Source organism: Phodopus roborovskii, unplaced genomic scaffold, assembly GCF_943737965.1.
Source record: "Phodopus roborovskii unplaced genomic scaffold, PHOROB, whole genome shotgun sequence".
NCBI lineage: Eukaryota > Metazoa > Chordata > Mammalia > Rodentia > Cricetidae > Phodopus > Phodopus roborovskii.
Genome location: NW_026126558.1, coordinates 3275708 through 3290713, shown reverse-complemented (window position 1 = coordinate 3290713; position 15006 = coordinate 3275708). Strand labels below are relative to the sequence as shown.

General features: G+C 47.0%; 1 protein-coding gene across 1 annotated transcript in view; it reads right to left on the bottom strand.

Annotated features, from left to right (window-relative positions):
- Pcnx2 (pecanex 2) overlaps window positions 1-15006 on the bottom strand; it is a 158332-nt gene that overhangs the window by 19687 nt on the left and 123639 nt on the right. Inside the window, exons 24-26 of the mRNA XM_051201422.1 lie at window positions 13585-13643; window positions 10444-10659; window positions 1350-1603 (exon numbers count right to left, since the gene is read on the bottom strand). Coding sequence (XP_051057379.1) covers window positions 1350-1603; window positions 10444-10659; window positions 13585-13643 — 529 coding nt within the window. The remainder of the gene's footprint in view (window positions 1-1349; window positions 1604-10443; window positions 10660-13584; window positions 13644-15006) is intronic.

The window sequence follows — 15006 nt, the reverse complement described above, 5'->3', positions numbered from 1 at the left end:
AGCTTTGGCTGGCAGGGATCTGAGGCCTCAGATGGGTACCATTTGGCTCTCAGCACAGTGTAGAGGGCATGAGGTCTTTTTGCTCATAGATAATCACTAGGGAAACCAGGAATGTTAAGCATGCAGGGTTGTCTCTTCAAAAGAAGAGGTATATAGCCAATCTGCCCAGATGGCTGGGAATGGTTGTGGCTAATAGCCTGGTGACTTCTATATTATCTGTAGGGCCAGGCCACACCTGAATCCCCCAGACTCTCATGTTTATCCCAGGAGGGATCAACAAAATCTGTCAAGTCATTTCGAATAGGGACTAGGCTCTCCCTCCTGCCTCTAGGTTAAGGGAGTATCCCTCCATGGGGAATGTGCTCCCAAAGTCCTTTCGTGCACCAGGGATACATCCTGGTTCCACTGTCAGAGGTCCTTTAGACTGCCCAGGCCTTCTAACTGAGACACATGGTCAGGGGGTCTGAGTCGGTCCAATGCTGGTTTCCCAGCTATCAGTCTGGGGTTCCATTAGCTCCCCCTTTTCCAGGTCAGCTGTCTCTGTGGGTTTCTGTAACCTGGTCTCGTCCCCATTTTCTTATCACTCCTCCCTCTCTGCATCTGTATTCCAGTTTGGCTCAGTATTTAGCTGTGGGTGTCTCCAAGCTGCACATTTCTTATCTTCTCTTCTTCCCTTTCCTCCCTTACTCTTTTCTTTCTCCATCCCTTTCTCTCCCTCTCCTTTCTCTCTCTTTTTAAAACCATTGTTCTTTCTAATTTTTGGATTGAATGTTTGAGACAGGGTCTTTTGTAGCATGGTCTGGAACTCTATGTAGCCAAGGATGACTTTGAACTTCTGATCTTCCTTCCTCCATCCACCTCCTTCGTGCTGGGATTATAGATGTACACCACACCACAGGGTTTTATGCAGTGCTGGGGATTGAACCCAGGGCTCTGTGCATGCTAGGTAAGCACTCTGCCAGCCAAGCTACAGCTCCAGTCCAAACTTCTGCTTCTAAGCTGGAACATTTACGCAGCAGCTAATGATTTACTGTGCAACTCCAACATGGGTCCTGCTGATGCACCCTGAATATTTAAATTAGCTGTCATAACAAGTACACCCTGCTGTGGCGGAAATGGACTGCTAGTCAAGGTTGCAGCCAACCTCCTGTGCCCAGGCTTAGGCTAACACAAAGCCCTGATGTGTTTTTCAAGAAAGAAAAAGCCTGGTTGCATCTCTCCTAGGGAAGCTAGGGGGAAAACCTCTTCATGCATGACACTTTTTGCATAGGGTTTTTCAGGAACTCTGCCTCTCAACCCCTACCCCCACTTCCTAGGCTTCGTGCATAGTGTTGTGAAGCACTTCATACCTTGACATAGTAGCGGACGAGCACCCTGCGGAGGTCAAACACCTGCAGCATGGTGGCCGCATTGTTGTCAATGATGCGATAACCCTCCAGGATGTACTGTGTGCGTGTGATCTCCCAGGTGAGCCAGCGTAGGTGGAAGGCAGCGTTGCAGGACAACAGGTGTGGTAGGTGGCCAGGTTTACAGCAGCAGCAGCCTCTGTTATCCTCATCCCCTTCCATGATGGCCTCCACCTCCCTCTGCTGGCAATAGGTTCCTGGCCAAGGACACAAGAGGCATTAGATCACACAGAGGTCAGAAGAAGGCATCAGATGATCTGGGATTGAGTTACAGGCAGGTGTGAACTGCTGTGTGTGTTGAGAACCAAACCCAGGACCTCTGGAAGAGCAGCCAGTGTTCTTAGCCACTGAGCCATCTTTGTAATCCCCTGAGGTGTCTCTTGAAGGTGCTAGAAGGTGTTGGAATCAAGTGTGTGTTCTTCATTTTAAAGCAGACCTACCAAACAGCCATGATTCACATAACTATTAACTCTTTGGGTGTGTACCTATGTGCAAGGTGTGTGTGTGTGTGTGTGTGTGTGTGTGTGTGTGTGTGTGTGTGTAGGTAGGTAGGTAGGTAGATATGTAGGCGAGAGTAACCTTGAGTGTCATTCCTCAGGAACCCTTTGCCTTGCTTCTTTTGAGATAGGGCCTCTCAGTGAACGGGAGCTCACCAAGCCGACTAGCTCCATCTCCCCAGAATTGGAGTTGCAGGTCTGTGCCACTGCACTGAGCTTTTTATCAGTTCACAATCATTCCTACTTTCCTCAGTTCTCTGTGTTTCTGTTTGGGTAGATACACACCTTCATGGTGGCCACAGACTTGGTACTGAAGACTTGGAGAGTCACTTGTCTTTGGTGAGACAACCTGAGGTCAGAGCCCTGGATCACCTTCCCAGACAAATAAGGAAGTGGAGAGCAGAGGAGAGCTTTCAATACATCATAGAAAGGAAATAATACAAGCCATGGGACAAAGTAGGCCAACCATGTCAAGAGCAAAGAATATTGAGGTGTGAATGAAAACTGTATTCTGCCCAGGTTAACCCGAACCTCGTATGTGAGAACGGCACCCCACCTTCCCAGCTAACGCAGGAAAATTAAATTCATAGCCTTCCATTTCTGTGGGCTTTAACTCTGCCCTCACATAAAGGCTGCACTACGTGGCCTCAAACTCAGGATGAGTGTGAGAGAGAGGAAAGAGCTGACTGTGCCTACTACAGTGGGCTAACCTGGAGCTTTTCTGAGCTTTGGGCCAGAGAGGATCTGCTAACTGAAGCTCCTGTCTTTGGCTTACCAAACTTTCCAGCTCAGAGGCCATTGTAAGACCCCTGCTGTGGGTTCATCTTAACCTTGTGGTTACACTCCCAGGCTGCACATCTGGCTTACATCATTTGTGTGTGTGTGTGTGTGTGTGTGTGTGTGTGTGTGTAAGTTACATTTATCTTTTTTCTTTTCTTTTCTTTTCTTTTCTTTTCTTTTCTTTCTTTTTTTTTTTTAAGGAGATCTCCAGTGCCATAATGTGCATGCTGAATTTAACAGCCGGCCAGCTAGAGTCAGCTCTTTCCTTCCTTTCGCCATGTGGGTCTCTGGGATTGAACCCAAGTTGTTAGACTTGGGAGCAGTTACCTGTATGTGCTGAGCCATCCCACTGACCCACCTCTGTTTAGTTCCAATGGTGACAGGGCTTGGGTTAGCCTAAGGTTTGTTTCTGCATCCTATACAATGAAAAACAGTTGGAGGTATGTGTGCTGAAGTGTTACCATTGGAAAGTTCTGAGCTGCCTCATTGAGAACCTGCCTCTTCTCCCAATGTCATAACTCTTTGATTAACCCTATAGACCCTAATTTTGAACACTGGATGGCCTTACACTGTATATGATAGCCAAGTAGAGAGAAAAGGTGGTGTGGGGATATGTCCCCAGAGCATCCAGGTGCCTGCTGTGCAGAGTTACTATGGAGGGATTCCCTGCAGGAGATGCCACTGCCAGCCTGTGAGGGCTCTACTCTTCTTTGTCTGGGGAGGTTATTCATAGAAAGTATCCCTAACCTTAGGCCACCCACGCTGAGATCAGAGCGTGCTGTAAACTGTGGACAGGTATGTTTCCAGAGGGCTTCTCATGAGAATGGGAGTAAGATCAGCTTCTGTAAATGGTGGCTGTGCCTTCTTCAACATTTTCATAAAGACTCTGAAGGAAATAGATTGTGTGCTGACGACATGGGGCCCCCTAGATATCCCCTTGAAGACATATCTAGGATTGAAAATGATCTTAGCATGGTGGGGACAGTGTAGAGAATCTACTACATTAAAAACCAACAAGACTAGAACACCCTACACATAGGATCAAAAGATCAAGCACACAGTCTAGAAATATATAGGAACCCATTTATCAAAACCCTGGCTAATGTCACTGAGAGCATGAACCCACAGCAAGGTATCTAGAATCCAGACAGCATTGAAGCCAAGGGCAGCTTCAGCCCAAACCCCACACAAAGGGTCACTAGTGAAATGACACTGAGCTAAATGACCCTCTTGTGCTTTCTAAACCCTTTCTTCATTAAAAAAAAAAAAAAAAAAGTAACGAAGGGGGGAATGTGTCTCAGTAGGCTGTGCCTCACCTAGCATGCACAAGGTCCTAGGTTCACACATAAAACCAGGCATGCTGGGACATTCCTGTAATCCAGCACTTAGGAGGTGAAGGCGAGAGCACCAAGAGTTCAAAGCCTTCCTCAGTTATATAGTGAATTTGAAGTCAGCCTGGTTTGCATCAGACCCTGCTTCAAAAACAAACAAACAAACAAACAACAACAACAAAGTAGCTAATGAGATGTGGGCTAGAACTGATTTGAAAGGGGTTAAAAGAATATTAATTATATCTGATAAAATCTAGAGAGCTTCTTGGGCCAGTGAGATGGCTCCGTGGGTAAAGGTTTTTGCTATTAATCCTAACAATCTTAGTTTGATCCTAGGACCCTCAAGGCTGTGCTCTGTGATCTTGGTGGTGGCACCAGTCTGTGGATGTGATCTCTGATCTCTCCCAGCATAGCCAAAGCCAGGGCCCTGCTGGCTCACTGCCCTACCCCCAGGCTCCTTGATGTCTTGCTTTCTTTCATGAGCAGCTTCTCCTGCACTTCCTAGTCCCACTCTTCAGAAACATTGCCCCAGCTTCTTTTAGTGATGACCTTGAGAATGGGGGTGAACACTGTCACAGTGTGCGGGAGGAGAAGGAAATACAAAAGCATATTAGGTGTGCCAGAGTCGTTTATAACTTGTTTGCTTGCTGAGCACAACAGAAAAGTTATTCTTCTTTAAAAATCATTTTTATTCCACAGAGTCTGTAGGAATTTGCTTTGCATTTAGATATGGCCCTAAGAACAAGCTTTTCCCTGTGTTGTGCTAGACAAGCTAGATTTTAAACATGGTTTGGTACCTCTGACTGAACAGCAATGGGTTTTAACTTGTTTCTGGACAACATCCATTTATGTGGCGCTTATCAACTTAGGAAGTCTTAGGTGTCTCATGGGATGCACAGGCCTACCTGGTTATGCAGATGACAGGGGTGAGAGCCCCCTTTCTGTAATATGCTCTACAATTCCCCAGAGCCACATCTTCTTTAGAGCAGAAGGGTCTGGGCCTTTAGAATTTAAAACTGGTGTCTTAAGTGTTAAATACTCTCCAATGAAAAGCAAGTTCCAGAGAGCTGGGGAAGTGGCTCAGTGGGAGCTGTAGGAGCACAAGAACCTGAGCCCAGACCCCCCCCAGCACCCACATAAGAGGGAAGATGTTGAGGTGTATATCAAGCCTAAAACTCCAGTGTAAAGATGCAGGGACAAGGCGTTTGCAGGCCAGCAAGACTAGCCGAGTCGCTGAGCTCCTGGTTCAGTGAGAGACTTTTTCTCAACAACAATAAAAATAATAAGGTGGTTATCCACTGAAGAAAACACCTGACATCAACTTCTGGCCTCCACAAATGCATAAAAATACACACAAATTTACACATACCTATACACACATATATTTAAAAAGAATTAATCAAAGCTTCCAGGCACACCAGGCAGCATAGTGCCCAACAAATGTTGAAATGTGTAATTCTGTAACCATCCCTAGGAATCAGACCTCCTGACGTCTGCTCTGTTTACAGGCCAGAAGAGCACTCAACCGACTGGACTCGGAGGCTGGGGATTCCTAGTTCACGGACCATTCAGAGTGGCCTCCTTCTCACACAGCCTTCCCAAGGGCAGGATGCTAAGCTGGCAGAGACTCTCCTAGAGCCCATGGGACATGCCCTGTCCACCTAGACCTGCCATATGTACCAACACGCTGTAGGCTCCTCCGATTAGAAAGGAAAGGAACTGCATGTAATAGCATTCATGGGGGACATCATCCTACTTTATGGATGAAGTTTGGAACCCAGGGAGTCAACACACTACTCAAGCTATGTAGACATAAAACTAGAAGACATGACAAAGAAATGACTGTTGCCAAGAGGAAGAAAATTTAGAGCTTCAAGATTAGCGAGAGAGCTGTGTTTGGATCTGCTGGTTAAGATAAAGCTCTGGGTTTGGATTTGCTTTAGATAAGATTAGGCTAGGGGATATTTTCACACGTCCCTGTGGGCCAGCGGTTATGGCGGTCAGCCAAACTGTGAGAAAGCTGATAACATCTCCCACAGACAGGAGCATAAATCTTACTTTTTTTATATTCCCCAGCTCCAATGGGAGTGGGTGGCTTCACCCTAGTAATTGTCTGTGCTTTCAGTGTCCCTTCTGCGAGAGCCATCAAGATGCTGATGAATGGCCTGCAGGGTGGGGCCATGTTAAAGTTTGAAGGGATTCTGAGAAAACGAGACTTAAAAATTTAACATCAAATAGACTTTTAGAACATTTAGACATCCTTTATTTCAGTCTTTCCTTGTTTAACCTCACCCCTCCTCCTTCTCTCTTCTCTCTATTCTTTCCTCCCTCCTCATCCCTTCTTCCCACTCCTCCCCGCCTTCCTTCTTCTCTCCCCACTCCCCCTTCCTCCTTCTCTTTATGTCCTTCCTTCCTTCCTTCCTTCCTTCTTCCCTTCCTCCGTTCCTTTCCCACCTCCCTCTATCCTCTCCCTTCCCTCTCCTTCCTTTCTATTTCCTTCCCTCCCTTTCTTGCCTCCTTCCTTCTTTTCTCCTTCCCTCTTCCCCTCATACTCAGGGAAACACCTCTAGACATGGTTTACCGAAACTCGATTCCCTCTAAACAGCAGCCAAGCCTCCAGTGGCCACTTTGTCTCCTCTAGTATTTCACCTCCTGAGTTCATTGCCCACTTCCTGGGCTCACAGCTCTTTGATGCTGCCACCGTAGCCCTGCTTCCTCTTTCCTCGTGTCTTTGCTTTTCTCCTTCCTTAGCCTGGCCGAGCACTGTAATATCTGTCACACCTTTGCACATATAAGTATTTGGAGCTTCTGTTCTTGGCTTCCTTTGTGACTCTCCCTTGGTTATCCCCAGTCACACTCAGAGCCAGCATGGCTTAGGGAAAACCACACCATAATCTTAACACGTCTGTTTAAAAGTGTCACCACTAGCGTAAGTGATTTTTTTCATGCATTACAAAATCCATACCCAATTCCCTGATCGTACATTCAACTGGTGTCAGGTCCTATTCAGTGGTGGGCTAGTGCCCACCGGACACCAGCACTGTGACAGGATAGTGCCCACAGGACACCAGCAGTGACAGGCACTGTAGCAGGGATTTGATGGCTGCCTTGCTGCCCCCTTGAGGCCAGCTGTGGCATTGAGTCCTGGGTTATTCATGCAGCACTTGCTCCCCAAGAGGGATTATGTCAAATGTAACAGAAAGGAGACTCCAGCTCCTTCCCAGGCACGCCATCACTGTGTCTCTAAGTCAAAGCTGTGGAGGAGCCCAGTCACATCAAGGCTCCAGGGCAGAAAGTGAGGTCCTGTAAAGCCAAGGCACCCAGGTTGTCCACCTAAGGCACTGGTATGCAAGTAGTTTTGTTTTTCCAATTGGGAAGGTGTATGGAGCTTTCTGGAGTCTGCATGAGAGGCAATTGTTGAGTGTCTGTGACCAAGTAAATACTGTGGCACAGGTTTCAAGCAAGTACCCCACAGGCAGGGTACCCAGATAGACAGTCACATAGTTGCCCGGCTGCACCCTGATCTAGCTGTAAACTCAGGGCCTGCCTTCATCTCCCTTGGTTTCCTTTTGCCATTAATTAGGAGGTGGGAGTGGGGTGGGGAGGGGTGGGCAACGCCTCTCTTGAGGGTAGCTGTCATCTTCAAGATGCTCTCTCCTGAGCCCCCAGTTCACAGGGAATGTCTTGGCTCCTTGTCTTCCCCTTCAGGCAGTATTTGGCCAATAGACTTGGTGCCCATTGGCACAGGCTTTGTCTATTACCCTGACATGGACTTGTGGGTGACATTAATCTGATAATCTTTGAATAATTATCGTAGTGGATGAGGTGGTCTCCCTTTCTGAGAGAAAGCACAGTGACTCACCCTCCTTTCACAGAAATGGCTAAGCCACCTGCCCAGATCAGCTGACTAACTAAAGGATCACAGAAAGATGGGAAACTCCAAGAGCTCTGCTTGCTTTCCAGGTAGTCCCATCACTTCTGTAGGGGCCATACAACATAGAAGGAAATGGCTGTTTTGTGCTCAAACCTGGCCTGTAACACCTTTCCTGCACTCTTCCACTTGCTGCCAAGCTCCACACTGACACTTGAGGTGACCTTGAAAGCAGTGTATAAAGAAGCATTGGCAGGGACTCCTGGTGATGTTAAATGAAGTCACTGTGCCGCCACCTCTACATCTGCAAAGTAAACACACATTGTGTCACAGACTCCGGTGCTCAGCTGTGTTGTTAGAGCAGCTGGCCTTTCTTCAACTGACATACCCATCCCGTAAGTTGGTGACTATCTCTCACTATGAGAAATGAAAAGCAAGGTACCCTTTGACCCAGAGCAATTGTACATGACCTTGAGTTTGGTGATCTGGTTTACTTGACCCGGACTCTTACTAAGCTGATAGCACAGAGAGGCAGGTGATAGGTTGCATGTAGGAGAGGCAATGGTAGAAGCTCTTTAATCTACTCTCCAGGGATAGTAGTAGCCAGTGTTGAAGCTTGGGGATCAGCAATGTGGGGGCAACCCTGGGTCCATTGTTGAGATGAGCTCCTTTGCAACTGCCATGTAAGTTTAAGATATATCTATACCTATGAGTGTGTATGTGTGTGTGCATGCGTGTGTGCACGTGTGCATGTGTGTGTGCTATCTATGCCAGTGTATATGTGTGTGCCCTGTGTATGCAAATGGTCAAAGAGTCAGAAAAGGGTATCAAGTTTTAGGGAAGAGTACTAAGTGCTTTTAACCCCTGAGCCATCTCTCCAGCTCCTGTTATGTCTGTTGTGTGATTTTAGATTTGAACTTGTCCAACCACCACAGGCCTTCCCATGCTACCCAAAAATTTTCAACCCTGGATATATTTCCCGTAAACCCTTCTCCTATGCTAAAATGGGGTGATTTTCTGTAGCTTGACACTAAGACCTCCTGTAAACTAGGTGTTTCTCTTTCAGGGAGGGGGGTTGGGGTGGGCACAGACTCTTCCTCCTGCCCTCGGCTTGCTGCTTTCCTCTAGGGTTTCTTTCTAAGAATGCCCAGTGGTAGAACACTTGCCAGGCATGCATGCAGCTCTGAATTTGATCCCCAGCATGAGAGATGGAGGGAAGGAGGGAAGGAAGGAGGAAGGAGGAAGAAGGAGAGAGAGAGGGAGAGAGTGAAAGCAGGCTGTGTCAGCTGTCCCCATTCCCTCTACTGGCTTCCTCAGTAGATTTCCAGAGAGAGAGAGACTGACTGTGTCTGTGCTTTGACTGCTCCAGGCAGCGCCCAAGTAGATTAAATTTGACCAAAATAAAGCCTGCTCTTTCAGAACACAGGGAATTCAGAAGAAAAGTAGAAAGAAGAAAAAGAAATCCACAACACCACCCAAGAAGAAAGCCAACCCACTGTGGGAATATTGTAACCGACGCTGCAACGAGAAACAAACCCAGTAACAGTCCCTTGGGGTCAACTTAGTTCCTGCTCAGAGCTTGAATTTTGTCAGTCTTCAGGGCTTTTAAGTCTCCATGTTTAAAACTATGAACAAACTAGGTCAGAGGAAATGTACTATAGGAGGTGTGGGACGCAGGCGAATGAGCTGCCATTTTTACCCTCAAGACATGGCTTCTGCGCTGATTTTACAGTCAGATGACATGCCCACTGTGGTTGACTGGAAGAAGACAAGGCCATGAACCATAACTGACCTTGGTCATGCTGGGACTCCCCTTCTATAGTTTACCCTTTGAGGTTTCAGGAATTCACATATGTTGCGGCAATGTTGGTCTCCAGAAAACCCATAACACAGGACAAGGTGACACTGTTATTTTTTCTACCACTTGACTCTGAGCTATCACTTGAATTGACTCTATATTAGATACTCTTCTCACTGCTGTGGTAAAATAACTTGGCTAAAGCAACCTGAGGAAGGAGGTGTTCACTGGGGCTTGGGGCTTGTGGGGACACAATCCACTATGGTGGGGAAACACATCAGCAGGAGAGTGGTGGAAACCCTCTGCCTGGGCAGATCAGAGAGCAGAGGACAGATCGGAAGGTGCCAATGTTTCCCCAGCTGACTGGGGTATGCTTATGTCATCATGCTTGCTCAAAGTATGGGTAGCCTTAAACCCCATGCAGTGGGACAGTCACAACCCTTCTTTATTCATGGTGGCTTCTTTTCTAAAATATTTGTTTTATTCATTTTTATTTGTGTGTATGCATGTGACTATGCACATGAGAGTCCAGGTGCCCACAGAGGCCAAGTTGCATCATACCACCTGGAGTGGAGCCAGGTGGTTGTAAGTCTCCAAGTCTGGATGCTGGGATTCAAACTCAGGTCTCTACAAGAGTAGTACATGCTTTTAGTGAGGGAGCCATCTCCCCACCCATGAAGGTAGCTTCTAAGCAATGCTCCATATGGTCCTCACCCCAACGCACTGAGCTCCAGCAATGCTGCAAACACAGAGACCCTACCTCGGAACTCTAGTCCTCGAAGCTGAAAGGTGACAAGACCGTTTCCAATTTCTATCAGGTGGACGAAGGCGTTGAGGTCATCTGAAGCCAAAATGAAGCAGTCACCAGAGCTGTAGTTGCCCCAACGGCCAAGCACCAGGTCTCCACAGAGTGACTCCTGCAGGGTTCGTGTCAGGTGCTCATAGAAGATGGAGTTAAGGTTGTTGTCATCACTTCCTGAGGGCAGGCAGAAATGAGACTGGTGAGGATTTTACCCAGAAGCAATCTACTATCTTATGCTCAGATCCTGCAACAGTGAGCTGCCCTTTGATAAGATCAGAGTCTCTATGACACAAAAGCACCTGTTTCCCACATGTTTTGGTGGATTATCTTGAGACCTCCTATGTTTTCCCTCTAGACCCTGAGGTAACCTCCATACAGATACATTGCTGTCTAACTGCAAATTACTTATCAATCCTATGTTAAGCTCAACACTCTGACCTTGGGGGTTGGCAGTGCCTGTTGTGCAAGAATGAGGTCTAAGTTTGCTTTTTAGGACACATGTTTTTACAAGGACAACCATAGTGACAAGCACTTGTAATCCCAGCACCAGGGAAGCAGAGAGAAGTGATCCCTGGAGCTCTCTGGCCAGACACCCTAGTCCATTGAGCTAGTTCTAGGCCAGTGAAAGACCCTGACTCAAAAAATAAGGCAGATGGCTCCAGAGGAATGACACTCAAGGTTGACATCTTGTGTGTGTGCGCGCGCGCGCGCACACACACACACACACACACACACACACACACACACTTTTGAGCTCTAGGCCTGTATCTCACTTCTCTACTTTAACACCTCCTGTCTCAAATGCTCCACAGCTTGCATGCTTACAGAAAGCTGGGGCTGTCTCAGTGTACACAATCACGGATAAAACACTACAAAACCAAACAACTTTTCATTGCTCTCCCATAAACACTTGGGCCTGGAACCACCATTCCCACGGTGGCTGTCCATTTGTTCATCCCCCAGCAGAGACTGAGAGTGTTGGTTCTACACCCTGATCAAGGCTTGATTCCATCAGGGGCTGCCCATTGATTAACATTCGGTACTCAATTGGATGGATGGTGAGAGCCAGGGAAAAGGAAGGATGTTGGAAGGAGATGGAACCAGGATGTCCCACTTCCCAGTGGGAGGCCAGAGCTATGTGTGGAGGCCTGTGGTGCATTTCTGTGTTCTCCTTCCTAGGTTCTGACAGCAGCTCTCCCTTTCTGAGGTGTCTCAAGATGAGGGCTACAAGCTTTTCAAGGGAAGACTGGACAGGCTGGGAAGTCCTTCTGGGATATGTTTTGCTAGATCAAAGAAGGGCTGGAAAGGTCAAATAGAAACCAGGACCTTAACTTCAGGAGCACGAAACCTCTGAAAGTCAGGCAGTCATGGAGCCTCCCTGGAGGAAAGACATAGATGTAAAACTCAAGGCTTCTTATGTGTTGTCTGCTACAGAGGAGACAGTTCTATGAGGTAAAGGCTGTAGTCTGACCTGAGTGTCCCCACTTGGCACCCATGGGACACAGAGCGTGAGGCTGGCTTTAGCCTGGAGACGTCCCAGAGCGCTTACATGGGTAAGAGGACCAGGCTGTTGCTAAGAGACACATGGGGGCAGCTCTCAGATACTGAGTACCTGACAGGTGCTGGAGCTGGTTGCTGATAAGGTGTCAGTACATACTCTTCCATGTTCAAGCCTGCTGGCCTGCTCTCATGTTCACTCACTGTCTGTGGTGAATCAGCGGGCATCAGACACTAAGGATTACCTTCAGTTCTCCACACATTTAAAGAAGAAACCTGAGTGAGAAAATTACCTTTCTTACCGTACACACTGCTCTGTACCTTAATACAATAACTGAAAGTGGAACTAAGAACATCTTAGTACACACTGACCACACATCTGCATAATTAGGGGAAATGAGACATTTACGGCTAGCTGGATGCAGGATGTGCTTCTGAGACGGTCCATGTGCCTAATGTAATGATCCTGCTGTGTCACTGAGTCTCACAGCTGCATGCCAGAGACAATCCCATCTCCCCTCTTTTCCTTATACACTGATGTAAAGTTCCACAAATAATAAGCCTGCCTCTCCAAGTACTTCCACACATTAAACTCTGATTTCATGCTAATAGTGTTTATGCAGTCTCAGTATAGATGGTTTCATTTGAGGCTGTTTGGCTTTACAGCAATGGCAAAGCAGGATGCGTTTGGTGGGTGGGCTGGTATCTTGCAATCTGATGCTAGGGTGATACTGGGCAGTGGCGGCCAGCTGTCCTTTCAGGTCAGCTCTGTGGTCACAGATCCCAGGAGGGAACAAGTGATCCTCTGGGATGGATTCTGCTACAAGACAGGGATGGGGTGTGGGTTAGAGGCACTGCAAGCATTTTCAAGTTACACAGAGGTGTCAGAGCATCGTCATAGGTAGCCAGCATGAACACAGGACACTATAGAGACAAGGAGGGTGAGGCCTGAACAAATGTCCACCTTAACAAAAATTACACAAATTATGACATTCTGATAAGAGGAAGAAAGAGACAAATGGCTACAAGTGAGATCACTTACAGGAAGAAAAAAAAAAAAAAAAAAAAAAAAAAAGAGTTGAAGAATTTCCTAGCAGGTAACTAACTCCACAGCTTAATGTTTCAGGTGAGCTCTCAATGCTCAGTCCTATAGTGGCTCATTCATGTTAAGGCCAAAACAGGGCCATGCTATTTTAAAGGATGGGGCCCTATTATGTCACCTAGGCTGGTCTGGAGTTTCTGGTCCTCTTGTACCTGTTTCCTGAATGCTGGTGTTACAGGCATGTGCCACCATGCCTGTTTTCCTGAGGGACCAGTCCTAAGTCTGCTTGATGTCCACCATACACAAACAACTTAAAATGTCTTCACAGGGTAACTGGATACAGTCATGAACTAATTCCAAATAATGGAGGGTGATTCCCAAAGCAAACCAAGGGGGAGATAATGAACCTACTTGCTCAGTTATGTCTTGTAGTCAATGTATTTACTGAGACACACCTTGACTCTGCCCTAAGCACACAGAACACATTGAATACCTTCCGTTGGTATCTGTCTGCATCACAAAGAAACACAAGGTTTAAAGAGGCTGGGAAAAGCACTTACCTGGATCCCTTTCCATTTGCACAGCCAATCTTGTGTTGGAATTATCCACATGCTTTGTACTAGATTGGGACACGGAAAAGTAAAAGGTCAATGGTTAGCTCCCTGTCCATTAGGCAGCTGGTGTACAGAACAGATGTGGGATGGGGCAGGCAGGGTGCTAGGGTGCTTACAGAGGAGAAGGGACATGCCCACTGACCAACCCTGCAGAAATGGGGGAGTCAGTCACCTCCACACAGCACTGGGAGGGGGAGAAAAAGGTTGTTCTTTGGGGAGAATGCCCTTGTCTCAAGCCATTTTGAACATTTTAAGCATAAAGTGAAAGCAAGTATATGGACTTCAGGAGAAATGCTATTCCTTTTCAGAATTAAAATTTTTATTATTATCATTCTCTCCTCTCTCTCTCTCTCTCTCTCTCTCTCTCTCTCTGTGTGTGTGTGTGTGTGTTTGTGTGTGTATACATGTGCATGCCATGACACTCATGTGGGAATCAGAGGACAACTGGTAGGAGTTAGTGTTCATTTTCCACCATGTGTGCACTGGGGATCAAACTCAGGTCACAAAACACAGCAGCAGACACCCAGCAAGAATCCCACCAGCCCATTTCAGGGTTCACACAAAGTATTAGTGCTTCCAATTGGTTCTAGAAAATGCCTGTGGGTAGACAGAATCTCCAAGTTGGAGGCATACTTACCGGTTTTGCTTTGGCTGGGCCATGAGAACAGCTCTTACAAACCTAGAAAAGGGCATATTTTCTGCAGCTCTGGCAGCAAAGGGTCACCAGAGCAGGTTTCTCCTTGCCAGTGCATCTGGGTTCACTGCTCTGAAAAGGCATTGGTGGTGGCCAGCCTTATCTCTGAGAGTCAACAGTGGGGAAAGGATTTGGTTTGGGCTTCACTCTGTGTCCAGTCAGAGAATCTCTCTGAGTAACTTCTGCATAGATCCATGGCTCCCTAATGCTGACACCCTTTAATACAGTTTCTCATACTGTGGTGACCCCTCCAACAAAAACATTATTTTTGTTGCTACATCATAACTGTAATTCTGCTGATATGCAGGATATCTGATATGCAGCCCCCCAAAGAGGTTGTGACCCACAGTTTGGGAACCACCGGCATAGATGCTCAACCTACCAGTATCCCTGAGACAATGTCTGTTTTTCAGGCCACATGCACCAGGACCCCTGAACATCAGAGTGCTTTGCTTGGAAAGCCTGTGTCTGGCTAGCCATCTTAGCATTTTAGACACAGTACCAGTCTCATCAGCCTTTAAATGGTAGAGGTTGTCAGTAAGATGAAACTGATGATGCTTGTCTGTGATAAATGTGCCTATTTCACATTGTTAAGCTCACGCCACCAACCATTAAGAAAGGCTTTTTGGAAAGGCACACCAGCATGAACACAAGGTTTATACACAGGGTCCCAC